The sequence below is a fragment of the Oryctolagus cuniculus genome, chromosome 7, assembly GCF_051225735.1.
Source record: "Oryctolagus cuniculus isolate XC-2025 breed Fujian yellow rabbit chromosome 7, ASM5122573v1, whole genome shotgun sequence".
Taxonomy (NCBI): Eukaryota; Metazoa; Chordata; class Mammalia; order Lagomorpha; family Leporidae; genus Oryctolagus; species Oryctolagus cuniculus.
In genome coordinates this window covers 40,693,010-40,712,353 of record NC_142873.1, presented here as the reverse complement: position 1 = coordinate 40,712,353, position 19,344 = coordinate 40,693,010, and the positions used below count along the sequence as shown (strand labels likewise).

The following is a 19,344-nucleotide window of genomic DNA, read 5'->3' as shown; positions in this document are numbered from 1 at the left end:
CTTGGCAGCTCATGACAAGAGCCTAGGGTGATTACTGATGCCATAAACAGGAGTGTCAATTTGTAAAGTCAACAACAGGAGTCACTGTGCACTTACTCCTCCTGTAGGATCTCTGTCCTTAATGTGCTGTACATTGTGATTTAATGCTATAACTAGTATTCAAACAGTATTTTGCACTTCGTGTTTCTATGTGGGTGCAAACTGTTGAAATCTTTACTTAATATATGCTAAACTGATCTTCTGTTTATAAAGAGAATTGAAAATGAATCTTGATGTGAATGGAAGGGGGGAGGGAGAGGGAAAGGGGAGGGTTGCGGGTGGGAGGGACGTTATGGGGGGTGGGGGTGGGAAGCCATTGTAATCCATAAGCTGTACTTTGGAAATTTATATTCATTAAATAAAAATTAAAAAAAAAAACATTAAATCAGTAAAAAAAAATTGTGTGAATGACACAAGCTGCCAGATCTCACAAAATAATAAGGAGATAACAGGAACAGTCTTATATCAGTAAAAAAAAATTGTTTTATAGTTAAAACTAAAATATGGGGCTGGCGCTGTGGCATAGTGGGTAAAGTCACCACGCCAACAGTGTCAGCATCTGATATGGGTGCCAGTTTGAGTCCTGGATGCTCCATTTCTGACCCTGCTCTCTGCTTATAGCCTGGGAAAGCAGTAGAAGATGGCCCAAGTTCTCGGGCTCCTGCACCTATGTGGGAAACCCAGAAGAAGCCCCGGGCTACTGGCTTCAGATCTGCTCAGTTCCTGCTATTGCGACTACTTGGGGAGTGAACCTATGGATGGAAGACCTCACTCTCTCTGTCTCTGCCTGTCTGTAACTCTACCTTTCAAATAAATAAATAAATCTTTTAAAAAACCCAATATACAAAATCAATTATATTTCTATGTATTTAGTTAGAAATTGAGGATTTTCTAAAGTAGCATTTACAGCAGCACAAAGCTTTTATCTTACAAAATATGTATAATTTGTATACTAAAGCCCACAAAACATTGACAAAATAAAAAATGACTTAAATAGTGATATATTATATGTTATATATAGTTATATATATGTGTGTGTGTGTATATATATATATATAAAATGCTTGTGAATTGAAAGACTCACTATAGTTAAGGTATTAGTTCTCTCAAATTGATCTATAAAGTCAAAAGCCTTCTATGGTTTTTTGTTTGCTGGTTGGTTGGTTGGTTTTACACTCTAGAATGCTGATTCTAAAAATTTACAGAAAAGAGAGAGAGGAGAGGGTGTTTAACCTAGTGGTTAAGATACTCACATATCATCCTGGAAAGTTTGGGTTCAATCCCCTTCTCTGGCTCCCTATTGGAGCTTTCTTCTAATGCAGGCCCTGTGATGACTCAAATACCTGATTTCCTGCCATTCACCTGGGGATCTGGATTGGATTTCTGACTCCTGGCTTCAGCACTCTGTAGCCAATACAGATATATTAGAAGTGAACCAGCAGATGGAAGTTTATTTTCCTCTGTCTTTCAGCATCTCAAATAAACATGTGAAATAAAATAAGTATCTACATTTTTTAAAAAAAAAGCTGACTATTCCAAGTACTGACAGGATATGGAACAACATAATATTTCATGTCTTGCTGCTCATAATGGAAACTGATGTATTTTTGAAAAACAAGTTAACAGTTTTATAAACATTTATCTACCATGTGATCCAGCAATCCTATACACTTCTGTTTATTCAAATGAAATTTAAATTTTTGCTTACATGTAAATAGATATATAAATGATATAAATGTTTAGAGCAATTTATTTGTAGTCACCCAAACCTGGAACTAATTCATATGTCACTCACAAGGGGGTGGGAAAAGAAATTGTGGTAACCCATACAACTGAACACTAGTCAAGGATGAGAAAAAATGAATATAGGTACATGCACAAACATGGATAAAATCCAAATGCATTATCAGATTCAATGATTCTACTGCATGCATTTTTCACGCTATATTTATCTGAAATTCTGAAAACGCAAACATCAGGACTAAAAATGGATCAGTGACTGCCAGAAGCTAAAAGTAGGGTAGGAGCAGGACTGAAAAGGATCATATGACCTGAAGATATTTGGGTTAGTGATCGAATATTTTATATCTTGATTGTAATTGTATTTACACATTGTGTGTTGGTGAAAACCCAGGTATATGCAATAAAAATGCATTTTCATACATATATCTTCCTGATTTTAAAAACAAGAAAAAATCAAAAGTACAATGCTTGATGGTCCATAGTTCATATTTTCCTAACTTTGTGATTTTGTTTATGTTACCTTACTTAATTTTATTTACTTTTGATTCTTTGCTATAGAAATTTTACTTTAAGACTAAGCTGGGGCCGGCACCGTGGCTCACTAGGCTAATCCTCTGCCTTGCGGTGCCGGCACACCGGGTTCTAGTCCCGGTCGGGGCGCCGGATTCTGTCCCGGTTGCCCCTCTTCCAGGCCAGCTCTCTGCTGTGGCCAGGAAGTGCAGTGGAGGATGGCCCGAGTGCTTGGGCCCTGCACCCCATGGGAGACCAGGAGAAGTACCTGGCTCCTGCCATCGGATCAGCGCGGTGCGCCAGCCGCCATTGGAGGGTGAACCAATGACAAAAGGAAGACCTTTCTCTCTGTCTCTCTCACTGTCCACTCTGCCTGTCAAAAAAAAAAAAAAAAAAAAAAAAAAAAAAAAGACTAAGCTGGATTCCTACCACATACTTTTTCCTATACTAGTAATGATTGTTTTCCTCTCTTGACACTTTTACTTTCACTGCTTATAAGTGTGTAAATTGGTACAGTCACTTTCAAAATCATCTGGCAGCATCTACTTCAAATAAGTGTGTGCATGACTACATATCTAATTATTCAGTTAATCCACTCCTAGGAATAGACGCAACTAAAATGAGAACATATGTTCATTGAAAATGAGCAGTGTGATGATTATACTAGTGCTATTTATGACACCAAAAATTATAAATCACTAAAGTAGAATAGAGACATAAATCGTGGGTACACATAATGGAATTCAATACAAGAAAGAGAAAGAAAGAGCCATGTGACACAGGAGTGAGTCCCATAAACAAAATGGTGAGTGAAAGAAATCAGATGCAAATATATGTATACTGCATCAATCAGCATAAAATATCAAAACACATAAAATATATGCAGTGTTAAATCTAAGAGTTATAATTGTGAGAGGGAGAGAAGAGTGTTGAATGTAAAGGAAGAAGTTCTGAAAATGTTTCCGATGTTCTCTTCTGAATGTTCATTATATAAGGGAGATTACATTTCCATCTATAAAAGTTCATTGTGTTGTCATTTTATGTATGTCATTTGTATGCAGGTTATATTTGAAGAACTTTGAAAGTCGGTAACTTACCATCCAGCTTGCACATTCTGCATTCCAGGACCACATTGTAGGTTCTGTCTAATAAAGATGATTTACTGCCAAGAACAAGTAGTTGGAACATAGTACTTAATTCACCTGGAGGATGTTAGATTAAAAAGTACATAGGGGCCATTGTTTGGTGCAGTGGATCAAGCTGCCATCAATGACATGAGGGTGTGTTCCTGTGTGCAGCTGCTCGACTTCCAATCAAGCTGTCTGCTAATGTGTCTGGAAAAGCTGTAGAAGATGACCAGAGGTCATGGCCCACTGCCTCCCATATAGGAGACCGGATCTGTCTCTCTCTGTCTTGCCATCTCTTTCTGTAACTCCGTCAAATAAATAAAGTATTTAAATATATATTATAAAAATATAAAAGATAGAAGGCAAAAATAAAGTTGACTCAATCTTTATGTAATTTCAAAACCCATTGAAATAGGAGGAAATATTGTGGAAGCTTTTGGCTCTCCACACACTTTTAGGCAATATATGGAAAAATAACAAGTATTATTCCAGATAATAGTATATGGGGACAAGTGGATACAGAAATAGGAGTGAAGAGAAAAGAAAGCATAGGTTAAGAAACATTAATATTCTTGTCCATAAATGGGAATCCTCACTTGCACATTTGTGTTCCATAGAGATGTAAAAGTTGTATATGTATGTATATATGATGTAGATGTAATCTTTGAAACATTATAGAACATAAAAAAGTTATAAATTAGCACTAGAGTTCTTCAAAAATTCAAGGAAAATCTGTATTATGAAAAATATTATGCAAATACATCAACATTTTTGAACCATGTTCCATAAATTTTTGATGTGTCTTGAATATGTGTGTATTTGTAACTGTTACAATTCCATATATATATAAACAGTACACAAGAAAAATAGCTTCGAATGCTCTACTAATTTATCTTCAGAGATGATAAAAGTCAAAACTGAAATAATTATTGGACTATCAAAAATTAATCAAAATGTAGATACTTCTATAATATCAGAATTTCATATATCAAAATTAGTAGATATTTCAGGAAGCTTCAAAGATTCTAGGAACTTTGTGACTCAGGAAAAAAGAGTCCCATTTTTATGATCAATTGTTATCTTTGGAATTCAAGGGCAACAAAAGACATACAAGAAAAGAAAGGGTTAAATGGAAACTTTGATCTACTTGATATTAGTAAAGAACATTATCCAGAGATCACTTACCTACTCACCATAGTTTGTGAATAAGTAAACAAATATGCAGAAAAATAGCCTAATGTGGCATGTAATTACTGGACAAATAAAGACTAGTTATCAGCAGTACCAAAAGATCCCTAGAAGGCAGATATTGGAGAAATTGGGACTGGTTGTATAAACGATGGTGAGTGCAGCTAAGGTAGTCCAAATCCATGGAACCATGGATTCTAGTAGAGATTAGAATCAGGCTGGAATCACTGCGGACCAATTTTTTTAAGACTTAGTTTTATTTATTTGAAAGGCACAGTTACAGAAGAAGAAAGAGTGAGAGAGAGAAAGAAGGAAATCTTCTTTTCACTGATTCACTCCCCAAATGGCCACAATGGCTTGGTCTTGATGAAGCTGAAGCCAGGAGGTAGGAACTTCTTCCAGGTCTCCTCTTTGAGTGCAGAGCCTCAAGGACTTTGGCCATCTTACACCGCTTTCTCAGGGACATTAGCATGGAGCTGGATAAGAGGTGGAGCAACAGCAACTCAAACCAGGGCCCATATGGGATGCCGGTGTTGCAGGCAGCAGCTTTACCTGCTATGCCACTATGCCAGCTCCCCAAATATGTTATTGACAGAGGTGAAAAACATTCATTACATTTTTAATTAGCCACAGTTTTATGAAATGCAATGGTTCTGGACATACTATAAGTAGCAAATCTGAGATAAGTTCAGAACAAACAGGGTTTATAGACTTGTAGGGAAGAATGCCATACTAAATCTAAATCAGCCTTTCTCTCGTTCTACTTACATACTAATATACATACATATAAATTATTATACATATGGTGAAGAAAAACAAAATAATTTAAAATATGAAAATGAGTAACATGAACTCAGCTGAGTTTTCAGAAGTCTTCTCAAAGGTAACGTCATTTGAAAGTGATATTTGACACAGAAGGAGTGAGCCAAATTTGACACAGGAGTGAGTCAATGTTGGAGTATAATTTTGTTTAACCTCATGAAGTATGATGAGACACCAGATTTTATCTGATGTGCAATTGGAAATGGTTTTAAGAGTGGCCTATCCACAGCCCTCTGCTGTGGCCAGGGAGTGCAGTGGAGGATGGCCCAGGTGCTTGGGCCCTGCACCCCATGGGAGACCAGGAAAAGCACCTGGCTCCTGGCTCCTGCCATCGGATCAGCGCGGTGCGCCGGCCGCAGCGCGCCGGCCGCGGCGGCCATTGGAGGGTGAACCAACGGCAAAGGAAGACCTTTCTCTCTGTCTCTCTCTCTCACTGTCCACTCTGCCTGTCAAAAAAAAAATAAATAAATAAAAAATAAAAAAAATTAAAAAATAAAAAAGAGTGGCCTATCCAATTTAGGTTTCAATATATCACTTTGTGGGCAGATGTTTGGCCTAGTATTTAGTATTCCTGCTATCCATATCAAAGTACTTGAGTTTGCATCCCAGATGAGGTTTCTGACTCCAGCTTCCCAATAGCAAAGCTATCAGGAGTCAGAGGTGATGGCTCAAGTAATTGGGTCCCTGCCACTCACATGAGAGATCTGGATTGAGTTCCCAGATCCTAACTTCAACCTCAGTGTAGACCCAGCTAACTAGGCATTTGGGGAAAAAACAGTAGACGAGAGTGCACCCTCTTTCTCTCTTTCAAATAAAAAATAAAATATTAAAATATCTGGCATAAATACAGGGAAACAATAGCATAAACTTTCCAGAGTTGAAAATCTAAAGATTTCATGTTTTGACTTATAAGATTTTTAAATTCCTCTGAGACATTCATGTAGTGCTTTCAAGTATATGCTTGGAAATATGTCAAAACCTCAGAACAGAGTCCTGGTGTGGAGATATAAACTCAAGAGCTGATGGCATAGATCAGAATGGTATTTAAAGCCATAAAAATAACCCAGGGGACTTAAGGAGATAATGCTATAGGACAAATTATAGAAAAATTTATTAGAGAGATAAGGATATTATGTCATGGAAACTAAGAGAAACCATTCTTCAGGAGTAAAGAAAGATTGGTCAAATATATCAAGAATGGCGAGCATTGTGGCACAGCAGGTTAAGCTGTGGCCTGTAACATTGGCATTCTATGATAGGGCACCAATTTGTGCCCCGGATGCTCTACTTCCAAACCAGCTCTCTGCTAACAGCCTAGGAAAGCAGCAGAAGAATGATCCAAATGCTTGAGGCCCTACCATCCACATGGGAAACCCAGAGGAAGCTCTGGGTTCCTAGACTTAGCCTGACCAAGCCCTGGCCATTGTGACCATCTCGGGGGTGAGCCAGTGGATGGAAGATCTCTCTCTTTCTTTGTCTGTCCCTCTCTCTGTAACTCTGACTTTCAAATAAATAAATAAATCTGATTTTAAATGTGCCAATGATCCAAAAAAAAGATAAAGAAGGATCTAATGGATTTGGGATCACAGAAGACATTAATAACTTCAACCAAATATCGGATGGAAGGTCTGAGCTAAAACCAGAATGGAATGAGTCAAAAAATATATGAGAGGTGAGGAGATGGAGAAATAGGTTGTGTTGGGAAGATTGACTGGAAAAATGATCAGAGAAATTGACCTCTACCTAGATGGGAATATGTGGCTAAGGAGATAATTTGCCTTTGTTAAAAAAATGGAAAAACTAAGTTATTCTGGAATTATTAAACCAATGATCAAGTAAAAAAATCTAGAGTTAGGGTAGTCGTTGGGTGCAGTGGTTAAGATGTCACTTGGGATGCCCATATCCCATATCAAAGGGCCTGAGTTTGAGCTTTCACATCTCTTCTGATTCCAGTTTCCTGCTAATGTGAACCCTGGGAGATGGAAGGAGATGGTGCAAGTACTTGGGTTCCTGAAACCCATGTTGGAGACCTGGACAGAGTTTGAAGCTCCTGGCTTTGGCCTGGTATTACATGGGTGAACTAGAGGATAGAAGGCTCTCTCTTTCTCTCTCCCATCCTTTTCTCTTTCTTTCCTTTTCAAATAAATAAAAATAAACAATTTTTACTTTTTTTCAAATAGAAATGGCAAAGGTCAAGGAAACAGAAGAAAATGTATCAAAACAAAGTCTTCAAGAAGGTGACAGGAGATGGGATTCCACATATGTGTGACAATGAGGAGAATATTTACGTTTAGGTTAAAGTTGAATAAAACAGTCATGAAGTGAACCTCAAAGTGCAGCAAGGACCTCTGCAGAAAGTCAGTGGTGCACTGGACTAGTTTTTTCCCCTTTCCGGAAGAGGGTCCTCTTGATGGCCTTAATGAGTTCTTTGTTACGAAGGCTGTAGATAATTGGATTGGCCAAAGGTGTTAGCACAGAGTAGACTACAGCAAGTGTCCGATCAAGAGTCAGTGAGTAGCTCTTTTTAAGCCGCACATACATGAAGATGATGCTCCCAAAGAAGATAAGCACCACAATGAGATGTGAGGCACATGTAGAGAAGGCCTTCTTCCTTCCTGCTGCTGTTTTTATCTTCAGCACAGCCCCAATGATCCTCCCATAGGAGACCATAATAAAGAGAAAGGTGATGAGGATGATGAAGGCATTGATGGCAAAATCCACCAGGACGTTAGTGGATGTGTCTTTGCAAGCCAGGCTCAGGAGAGGTGGGAAGTCACAGAAGATGTGTGGTATTTCATTGTAGGCACAGAAAGGGAGCTGAGAGACAAGGATAACCTCAGAAATGGGACATAGGAAACCACAAGTCCAACAACAAGCAGCCATCTTTGCACAGAGTGTTGTGGTCATAATTGCAGGGTAATGGAGGGGTCGGCAGATGGCCAGATAGCGGTCATAGGCCATGGCTGTGAGAAGGTAGCATTCAGAAGCCCCCAAGGAGTGGAAGAAGTAAGTCTGAAGGAGACATCCTGCAAAAGAAATGGTCTTCTTCTTGCTAAGAAGATTAGCCAGCATCTTGGGGATGGTGGTGGCTGTATACCACAACTCCAAGAAGGAGAGAACACTGACAAAGTGGTACATGGGTGTGTGAAGGGCTGCATTCAGTCGTATGACCAAGAAGATAAGCAGGTTGCCACAGATTGTGAATAGGTATGCCATGAGCAGCAGAACAAAAAGCCAGCCCTTGACGTGCCCCACATTGGGGAAGCCAAGGAGCACAAATTCAGTCAAGGTTGACTTGTTGTGTTGCTCCATGGGAAGCTGAAGTGGAGACTGAAAGGAGAAAAAAATTGAATTAAGGTGGTAGCCAAAACTTCATTTCTCTCCTGTCTCTCAATTCAGCACCATACCACATTCATTACTATTTCTACTAATGTTATTATTAATTCTACCATAAAAATAATGGCTAATTCTTATGAGAGGTCTCCAAAAATTTCATGGAGAATGCATATCATCAAAAATCTATACATGGATTCAGCATTTTTTGCACCAAAATAAATTTATCCTTTCAATCCATTTTCCATGATATTATGAAGTCCTTCATATTAGCATATACTATGCATCAAACACCTTCCCAAGTGCTTTGCATTCAATATATTAATGTTCTTTCAGCCAGTGAAACAAGTGCCATCACTATGTCTATTTTCTAGATGAGAAAACTCATGGTGGAAAGAATGGAGGACTCTTACCTATCTCTATTTCAAATGGAAACTACATTACATAAACCAAATTTGAAGTTTTGCTCTCTTTCTCCATGCTGTTTACTACATGGCCTTCCCCTAAACACTCTGTCTCTTCAACCCAGTCATAGCTTTATCTTCAGTCAAGTCTTCAGAGGTGAATTTTGTACTTGAGATTCATGCAACAGTATATTTTATTATTTAGTTCACCTCTACACAAACCTATTGAAAAATTATGTGTCAAGCATAAGGAATTCAAAATTCAACAATGTATGATCCTTGCCACCAGTGAGCTTACATTGTCATAGAAGAAATAAATGCATAAATCAGTCATCTTAAGGTAGCCTGTGAAGTACAGGATATTGCAGACTCTCATAGAAGGGTAACATTTCTCAGACTGAGAAGACTAAGAAAGGCTTCTCAAGAAAAACTCTTGAGCTGAGTTTTCCAAAAAGAACAGGAGTCAGCTGGATACATGAAGAAAACAAGCTTCTCAGACAAAAAGCACAGCCCTGAGCAGCAAGCAGCTTGAATTAAGGAAACACACATTCTCCTGTATAGTAAGAGAGTTAGGAAAACTCACCCAAAAAGTGTGGGCATCACTAAGGGATGTTTATAAATAAACCATGTGTTCAGATGTCGATTTTTAAAACATCACTGAAATGTATTCCAATCTCAAGCTCAGAAATAAATGTGTGGATTTGCCATCTGGGTTCCTGATAGAAGATGAACTGTAGTGGCTAACACACTTGGATGCAGATTTAAAAAACAACCTTGATAAAATGGCAGTAAGTATAAACCTGGTATTTTCCAAAAAACACATATGAATACAGGTGAGGGATGCATTGCTGATTTGCTGAAATTTCACACCAAAGGAAAAAAATTGGACATCCTGGTTGTTTTCAAGCACAATGTGAAGCAGACACAAAAAGAAAGGAAAACAGAAATGAAAAGAAAGAACACAGTATGACTTTAAATGTATAAAACTGGTGGCCAGTGCAAGTTACACCGTACCCTGTGTATATCACACTGCATTTGAAAAGGGGTCTCCAGCTCCAGGCAACATACTGACAAACTGTAGTCTCCAGCTTATTTTTGTCATCCTAACCCATGGTATAATCATTATCACACTAAAGATAGTCAGCAAAAGGTTTTTAATCAGACTAATTAGTCACTAGCAAGATAATATTTTCCCTACAACTTACACCACTCACTCCACTCCACACATTCCTCCCAAATCCAAGTGCCCTGTATTAGAAACAAACTTCGGGTTTTGATATTTCTAAATTCACTCAAAACAAGTAATAATCAAGGATTCTTCTTAAATCTCTTCTCTTCTGAAGAAAGAGTACATTCACCCCTCCGAAAGACAGATACCTTAAAATGGAAACGGTTGCCTCAGGACGTTTCTAGTTCCACACAACCTCCTGATCACATGCTCTTGGGTTAATGCTCTTCCTCCTTTCCTCACGTGAGAGCTGCTTCTCACATTTCAAATCAGGTCAAATGTTAGCTCCTCAATGATGAGCTTTCCTAATTGCTCCAGAAAACAGCTACTTACTCCTTCTTTCCATGTCCTCATAAAATTTACACTGTCCACTTATCATGGAGTTACTGCCTTTTTACCAGGCATGTCATCCCATAAATTGGTAAAATCTTTGAGAATGAATGTAGTACTTAATTATTACATGTCCCCCTACTAATGCCAGGAGCAATAAGCAGAGAACTGTGAAATAATTAATGTTTCTCTAATGGACTTAACTTTTTCTAATTTCTTCTTTTTAAAGATTTTTATTTTATTTATTTGAAAGAAAGAGTTACAGAGAGAGGTAGAGACAGAGAGAGAGGTCTTCCATCCGCTGGTTCACTCCCCAGATGACCGTAACAGCTGGAGCTGTGGCATTCTGAAGCCAGGAGCCAAGAGCTTCCTCTGGGTCTCCCACGCGGGTGCAGGGGCCCAAGGACTCGGGACATCTTCTACTGCTTTCCCAGGCCACAGCAGAGAGCTGGACTGGAAGAGGAGCAGCCGGGACTAGAACCAGTGCCCATACGGGATGCCAGTGCTTCAGGCCAAGGCTTTAACACACTGTGCCACAGCGCCAGCCCCTCTTTTTCTAATTTCAGTTTAAGTCACTTTATTTCAGTTACACCTGAATACATCCTTCTTGTCCCTGCAGCATCTCAAGCTCAATCCATCCAAACCAATGAGTACCTGAAATTTAGCTTGGTCTCACTTTCCTTACTCCCACTGACTCAGAGACATTAAATTTAAGAAATGTTTTGGTTATCTTTTAGGCACAAAGAACTGTTATTGATGTTTCCCCTTTCCACAGATTAGCACTTCTGTGAGATAATTTTAGGAACACTCAGAAGACTTCTAGAAAGTAAACTTCTGCATTACCCAGTGTCTTTAACCACCTATTTAAAGAACCTGTGTAGAGTCCTCTCTCCCGCTGTGAAGTCTTTTCACGTGCATCTGCTCCTGAAAGGATGTAATTCCACATCAGACCTTCTAACTCAGGGCTCCTGTGAAACCTCTGCTTTCTACCAACCATGCCAACGCCTAGCCAGTTTGTGGCAGCACACAAGAAATCTGCCTGTCTCCCAATACTCTCAAAGATTTGCTCACACATTTCCATTATCTTTTAGTTGTATAACGAATTTAAGTATCACATGGGGAATACGGTGGGTAAATTGCCCTTTGAAGTCTCTTCCAAATCTAATTCTCTAGATTCTCAGAAATAGATATTACAAGCCCCAGTCGTTTAAAAAGCCATCTTTCCTCTAAACACCAAAATAATATCTGTTTTCAGTTCCATTTTTATCAATCCCACTTTAAGACCCTCATTTGCTACTGTCACTGTAGCCCCCAGTTCACCTTACCAACCAGCGAACATGATTCAGTGCCTGCTTTGATCTTGCCTGACTCAGTAGAGGGTGGGTTGTGACGGGATCTAAGAGCCTTTCTCCCTTCTAAGTAGGTCTTATCCCCACAGACAGAGTCCCCAGAGCTGTCATTGACTGCTTCAAGTCACTAGGGACAGAGGGAAGGCGAAGACTCAAAGACTCAGAGGAAGGTGAGAGTCACTTCAGGGTCGGCTCCTGGGTGGGCACTTGGAGACAGGCTGATTCTGTCCCCATCGGGGGAGGTGGGTTCAGAGAAAGCATGCTACCTCATTACGAATCTTGCCGTCCTTATGCTACCCCTCACCTCTAGTAATTTAACACAGATTCTTGTGTTATGGCTCTGAGAACCTCACCCCAATCTTCCTACCACTGTTCCTACAAACTCAGGCACTCTCAGGTGCCTCAGATCTCCAAAGAGATTCTGTATTTCCCTTCATCTTTTCACCCAATTACTTTTCCCAGTCAGATGACTGATCCCACCCAAATCATTCTTCCTTGAAGAACTTTCTCAGATAAAACTGTTTATTATGAGAAAAAAATAAGAACATGAATTGCAGAGCCTCAAAAATCTTATTTTGAATCATGACTTCAATTGAAGACTCAGTTTTCTGAGCATTCGCTAAGTAACAAGTCATTCTAAGCACAACGCATGGTTTAATTAATGCGATCCTCTCAATTGCTTTACAATGTTCCTTTGATTGCTATTTGAGGGAGAGGAAGTGCAGAAATTTTGATAATGAGTCAAAAGTCACACAGGGGCCCACGTCAGGATTAGGAATCAAAATTAGGATTAGGACCCCAGAGCCCAGGATCAGCACGCAGAAGCTCCACTGTCTCCAGAAGTATGGATAGTGATCAGAGGCACATATGCACAGAATAGCACCTCTTGAGGCTTGTGCTTTTCAGCACTACGGTAAGCAAGAGTGTGGGATCTTTTCTCAAGCAGAATGCTGGAACTAGGGCAGAGAAGCTCACATCATTAATCTCTTGAGCTTGTTTTTCAGATGATGCTCCAGGTAAGCTTATCTTGCTTCACTATACTCACAGGGAACCACGCCACCACAAACAGGAAGCAATTAGATCTGCAAATCAGCATGAGTCAAATGTTGAACCCAAAGTTTCTAAAAATGTGCATTGACCAGGCAGAGCCCGCCCCTCCCCCCTTTTCTACATGCTGGACACCCCTCAACCCTTCCTATAAAATCTGTAGGAAACTATTTCTTAGTGAGGTCATTTATTTTGGGGACTAGGAGTCCTTATTGCCTCCTTTACTTGCCAAAAATAGATGAAACTTTTCTCTAAGCAGCTCCCATTTGAGGCTCATTATTTGGAGACACCCCCAAGCAAAGGATCCATTGTGTCCCCCAACATTACTAATTATCTACATACCCTCAAGCAGTCGTTGATATTTTTGAATCCATATTTTATTATATATAAATTTGAATTGTGAGAGTTAAAATGCAAAAATTATAGTGGTTTTATTTTTTTTCAATTTTAAAGGCAGATACAGAGAGACAGAGAGTGCACCAAACTAAAATGAATTAATCTTTTAATTCCATTTTACACAAACTTTTTAAGTATCCAGAGATTATTAACAATGAAAAAGCATAAAACATTATTATATAAAATAATGTAAACTAGATAATCAGGTATACTAACAAACTGAAGCAAGGTTCTTAGATAAAGATTATTAAGACTGACTTTAACTTTGCTCGGCAGTCTAAGAACAGAACTAATGTGTTTTCTTTCCACTCAAAGAAGTTAGGACAATATTGCTTCTAATTTTTATTGTGCAAATGGAATATAAACCCACATGTTAGTCCTTAGTTGTAATACATTATTTAGAAGATTCTGGAAGGCCCTAAAGCATAGCTAGTATTAAATACTGAGAACAATTTATAAATTATTTTTGCTATTAGTCAATTGTTCTCCAAATAACAAAGTTTAATCTTTCTTTGGCAAGAGAGAAAAATTTAAAAATTCAGAATTTAATTTCCGAAGTGATAATAACATTTTACTTTCTCCTTGCTGCCCAAGTGTGCAGAAATCTTAAAACAAATTAAAAAGTGTCTCTGAAACCAATGCATATCATTTTATACAGTTTATCAGGAAATTATCTATATTTTTGAGGTTTTCCAGTTTTTTTTTTTTTTTTTTTTTTTTTTTTTACAGGCAGAGTGGACAGTGAGAGAGAGAGAGACAGAGAGAAAGGTCTTCCTTTGCCGTTGGTTCACCCTCCAATGGCCGCCGCGGCTGGCGCCCTGCAGCCGGAGCACCGCGCTGATCTGAAGGCAGGAGCCAGGTATTTATCCTGGTCTCCCATGGGGTGCAGGGCCCAAGGACTTGGGTCATCCTCCACTGCACTCCCGGGCCATAGCAGAGAGCTGGCCTGGAAGAGGGGCAACCGGGACGGTTTTCCAGTTCTTTTAGCATAGAGTTTTTCATAGTTGTTTGTTATGATCCTTTCCATTTCAATGGTGTTTGTTTTAATGTCTCATTTTTCATATTTAATTTTATTTATTTTAGTTTTTGCTCTTTTTCTTTACAAGTCTAAGTGTTTCATTTTATTTATCTCATCAGAAACCCAACCTTTTGTTTTATAGACCTTTTGTACATTTTAGTTTCATTTTATTTATCTATGTTCTGATCTTTATTATATCTCACCTCCTGCTAAATTTGAGTTTGATTTGTTCTTGCTTTCCTAAGTCTTCAAGATGCATCATTAGATCATTTTTTGAGACTTTTCTTTTTTCAACATATACTCTGAGTGCTATAAGCTTCTCTCATTTTGCTGCTTTTGCTATATCCTACAGTTTTTGATATATTGTGTTTTCATTTTCATTCAAGAAAGTTTTTTTTTATTTCCTTTTTTAATTTCTTCAGTGGCCCATTGGTCATTCAGTAGCATGTTGTTTAATTTCCATGCATTTCTAAATGTTCACTTTTTTGTTGTTGTTGTTGTTGATTCCTACTTTTATTTTTTGTGGTCTGAGAAGATGCATGAATTCAATCTTTTTAAATTTACTGAGACTTTATTCATGGCCTTGATATGGTCTACACCAGAAGATGTTCCATGTGCTAATGAGAAGAATATGTATTCTGTATCTGTTGGGTGAAAGGTCCAATAAACGTCTGATAGGTCCATTTGCTCAATACTATGAAGGCCATTACTTTAATTATATTTTCGGATTGTTGCTACTATATAATAATGCAAATGACTTTTTATTCATATGATTGTGTTATGCTTGTCCACCTCCCATATTGAGTCTAATAATTTATTTGTGGTTCCCTATATTTCAGTACTATAAGAAAACCATCTACAATTAGTGTCAGATTTCTTTTGTTTCCAATTTTGATACTTTCAATTTCTTTTCTTTTTATACTTTTCTGTTTTTGCTTATTTGCTACATTAGTCAGTACAGCCTGTACAATATTAAATAGAAGTTGTGTTGTCATTAATCTTGTTCTGTTCTTGATCTTGAAAGAAATGCTTTTCATACTTCATTAGGTCTGCCACATAATTTAAAGGATGTCCTTTATCATAATAATACAGCATGATAAGATCTTTGTTTTTTGACTAAGTTTACATTCTCCCTATCAATTCATTTTGGAAAAACATTTATCCATTTTCCTGCTCTAGGAGATTTAATGAGGAAATAGACACAGAACATTCACCCATAAAAGATATTTCTATGGAACCATGGATTCCTATATAATCAGACTACAGAGTTCAGAGTTACTTCTAGGGAAAAAATAGGTAGAAGTTGCAAGAGGCCGAGAGCAGACAGGCTGACCAGGAAAGCCTGTAAACTTCCATGGCAGAGCATGTTTCTTCGGGTACAGAATTCCTCTATGGGAAAGACAGGCACCAGAGGAAGTCTATGGCTCACTGAATCCACATTCCCACCCCTTCTGCTGCATGGTGCTGCTTGTCTTGGACAAAAGAAAAAAGAACAAAAACGAGAGCCTAAATCGCATAATGGTATAATGGAAAGGGATGGAAACCTTGGTGCTATCCCATTCGCAGCTTACTTCTAAACTGCCCTGCGATCTTGCTTAAGTTATATTTCCCACCTTTTGACTTCAGCTTGATCTTCTGTGAAAACAGGGAATTTTGACCAGATAACTTCTTAAGCATCACCTGAATCCCAAGTTCAATGGTTCAGTTTCCTAGTGGGAGTGGCATTTGTTCTAAGTAAGTCTTCAAACATTGTGTATTTGATTTATCCTCTGACTTCAACTTAGTTATTGCTCACCACAAAAAAAAAAAAATAGTTTTGACATGAAAAGGTAAAGGATCACAGATTTTTGTTTCTACAATTGATTTTCCTTCCTAAGGATTAATCTTGTCTTAATAACATTATATTGGGTTTCCCTTTAAGTGGAACACTTTAAATGTCATAGCAGAGAAAATTTATTTAAGGGTACACTCCCATAGAAAGAACACAAATTGGACAACATCCCCATTTGATACATAGGTCACTAAACAGTCTGTGCTCTTAGTCGGGATTGCTGAATTTAGCAGGAACCAAATGCCAATGTATGTCATCTCAAATTTTCCTCCACCAACTCATCCTTTCATTACAAAGAAAACATTTTGACCTAATTATCCAAAAATAGAAAACCAAAATCTCATTTGTCTAATTTCTTTAAAAAGAGAGAGAGAGAGAGAGAGAGAGTAATGATGCCCAGAGTTCTTATTGCAAATATTAATGTTATTCTGATATTTTCAGTAGAGTTGTGGTCATGCTATTCTGAGACATGAAATCTCCTAGGAGGATACTGTAGTTCCTTACCTAGTCTGAAGAGAACTTTCAGAGGAGTGCCAACTAGACGACCAGGGTATTAAGACTCCACCTTGGTAACTTTTAACTTACTCTTTTTACATCCCCTTCTTGCTGATCCATGCTACTCCTTTGCACTGCTTTTCATTGCCTAGAACTACCACAGATACCCATACTGCAAAGTGAAAAAAGACAGTCCCTTAGTGTCACTCGATGTACTGTTGCTCCTCCTGGTCTCTGCATGTGTAGAATAAAGAGAGAAAGAAAGAGGAACAAACCAGGAGAAGTGGAAAAGAGAGAAGACAAGAAAGACAGAATTGATTCCTCAAAACTAAAACTGTAATGTCTTTGAAAACACAAATTGTGTCTATGTTTTCATATCTTCTCCAGAGCTAGTTTTGTACACAAGGGACTACATTAATGATGTTTCCTGCTTGACTAAGATTTCAAATACAAAGTACGGTATACATTTCTATAATTCACTTCAGACTATCCATATAGCCAGTCCCCAAATTCCAATATCTTGCTTTTCCCCATCAATGAGTACGTTTTCAGCTCCGGCTTCACAATTCCTTTTATTGCAGGATCTCTCATGAAAACTCGGTTCCACACTTTTTTATCCCTATCCTCATGGCTCACAATTAATACATGAATTCATATCCGAGGTGTCCTTATATTTTTCTTTTTGTTAATTTCGCTTCCCATCTGCTAAACCCTTTTCAAGGAACCCTTTTGTAACCAAAGCCCCACAACTAGCTTCTATCAAATTCTCTTAACATAGGTTGATCTATAAATTCTTAAGTCTACATAAAGACTTTTTATTTATTCTAGTTTTCATTGTTTTTCACTAATGTATTCTTTCTTCTATGTTAGTCTGTTCAGAGACCATGTTTCTCCTAACTCCACATTTACCAATCTGTCCCAATCCATTTTAATTTAATTTTCTGTTTCATAAATTATTGAATTGATTAGCTGATTAATTGATTTACTCAACTAACCAATCCTATTAATTCTGTGATGGCCTAGTGGATGCGCAGTGATGCTACAGCTCCTTAGAGTCTCTTCAAAGCAAATCCAATCTTCTGGGTCACTCTTCTGGAAGCCTCCTTCACCTCCTTGTTACGAAGGGTATATATAACGGGATTGAGAAAAGGGGTAAGAAGAGAATACACCAAGGCAATAATCTTATCTATGCCCTCAGCTTGAATCCCAGGGGGTCCCACATAGACAATGAAAGCAGAGCCGAAGAACAGTGCCACTACAGTTATGTGGGAAGAACAGGTGGAGAAAGCCTTAGCACGACTAGCAGCTGAGGGCAGCTTTAGTATGGCTTTGAGGATGCCCCCATAGAGTCCTAAAATGAGAACAAGATCACATATGTTAATCATTGCAATCACTACAATATAGATCTGAGCATGCCAGCTTGTGTCCACACATGCCAGCTGCATTAGTGGTGCCAGGTCACAAAAGTAATGGACCACCACTTTCAAGCAGAAAGGCAAAGTGGCTGTGAGGCTGGCTGGCACAAGGGCAGCTGAGAAGCCAGCCGCCCAACTGGCCAAAGCTAGCCAAAGCTGTACCTGTCTGCTCATCAGTGCTGGGTAGCGGAGTGGGCGGCAAATGGCAAGGTAGCGGTCCAGTGCCATGACACCCAACAGGTAGCACTCAGTCATGCCCAAGGAATGGAAGACATACAGCTGGATAAAGCATGCGGCCGACGAGATTGGTGAGCACCCGTGGAGCAGGGTATGGAGCAGTGTGGGCACTGTGGTGCTGACATACCAGAGTTCCAGGAAAGAGAGGATGCTGATGAAGAAGTACATGGGTGTGGACAGTCCAGAGTCTGCTCTGACCAGGACAATGATGAACAAGTTCCCAGCAATGGTGAGGAGATAGATGCACAGGGTCCCCAAGAAAACAAGAGGTCGTAGGGTCCCAGTGATAGTGAAACCAGCAAGGATGAAACTCTGGGTCCAGGTGTGGTTGACAGGATCCATGGCTCCTAGGAACACAGAATAAAACAGAAGATTAGCTACTTCAAGCTACTTCTACTTGAGAAATTGCTCCAGAGACAAAAGTATAGAATGCATATGCCTGAAAATAGCTTATAGACTATCAAATTAACTCCCTTCCCTTTGCAAAAGAGGAACTGAAAGTAGAAGGCAGAAGTCTGTTGCTAAACATTTGTTGCTGATGGAGTTGGAGAGGAGTTCAGGTTCCCCAATTCATGTATCAACACTTTCCCTATTGTATAAACTGTCACTCTGGAGTCTTCAGTCCCAGGATTTTATCCCAAATAGATACCAGAAAACATGAGAGAAAGGAAAATAGCCATGCTCATCCCTTTAGAGTCCTTGATGAAACTTCCCACAACATTCTAAAATATCCAATCAAAACATATACTTGTCCAACCACCATTGGTATCAAACTGTGGAAAAGAGAAGTATATACATGACTCCAAAGGCTCCTTCAAGGAACCTTTCTGTA

At 38.8% G+C, this 19,344-nt stretch overlaps 2 protein-coding genes across 3 annotated transcripts; both read right to left on the bottom strand.

Moving 5' to 3' along the window:
- Positions 1-1,296: 1,296 nt before the first annotated feature.
- On the bottom strand, positions 1,297-10,724 carry OR6N2 (olfactory receptor family 6 subfamily N member 2). Of its 2 annotated transcripts, none has more exons than XR_016211418.1 (2): positions 10,544-10,724; positions 1,297-1,443 (listed from the first exon to the last, which is right to left on the bottom strand). XR_016211418.1 is itself a non-coding variant. In XM_002715323.3 (2 exons), the coding sequence occupies exon 2, from the start codon at positions 8,739-8,741 to the stop codon at positions 7,788-7,790; it is 954 nt and encodes a 317-aa protein (XP_002715369.3). In that variant the 5' UTR covers positions 8,742-8,759; positions 10,544-10,724; the 3' UTR covers positions 7,663-7,787. The 2 variants fall into 2 exon arrangements, 1 of the variants encoding a protein (XP_002715369.3); XM_002715323.3 differs by lacking the exon at positions 1,297-1,443 and adding an exon at positions 7,663-8,759.
- A 6,544-nt stretch (positions 10,725-17,268) lies between these two features.
- Positions 17,269-18,857, bottom strand: LOC100350829 (olfactory receptor 10C1). The gene has a single exon (XM_051858488.3). The coding sequence runs from the start codon at positions 18,852-18,854 to the stop codon at positions 17,910-17,912; it is 945 nt and encodes a 314-aa protein (XP_051714448.3). The 5' UTR covers positions 18,855-18,857; the 3' UTR covers positions 17,269-17,909.
- Positions 18,858-19,344: the final 487 nt, after the last annotated feature.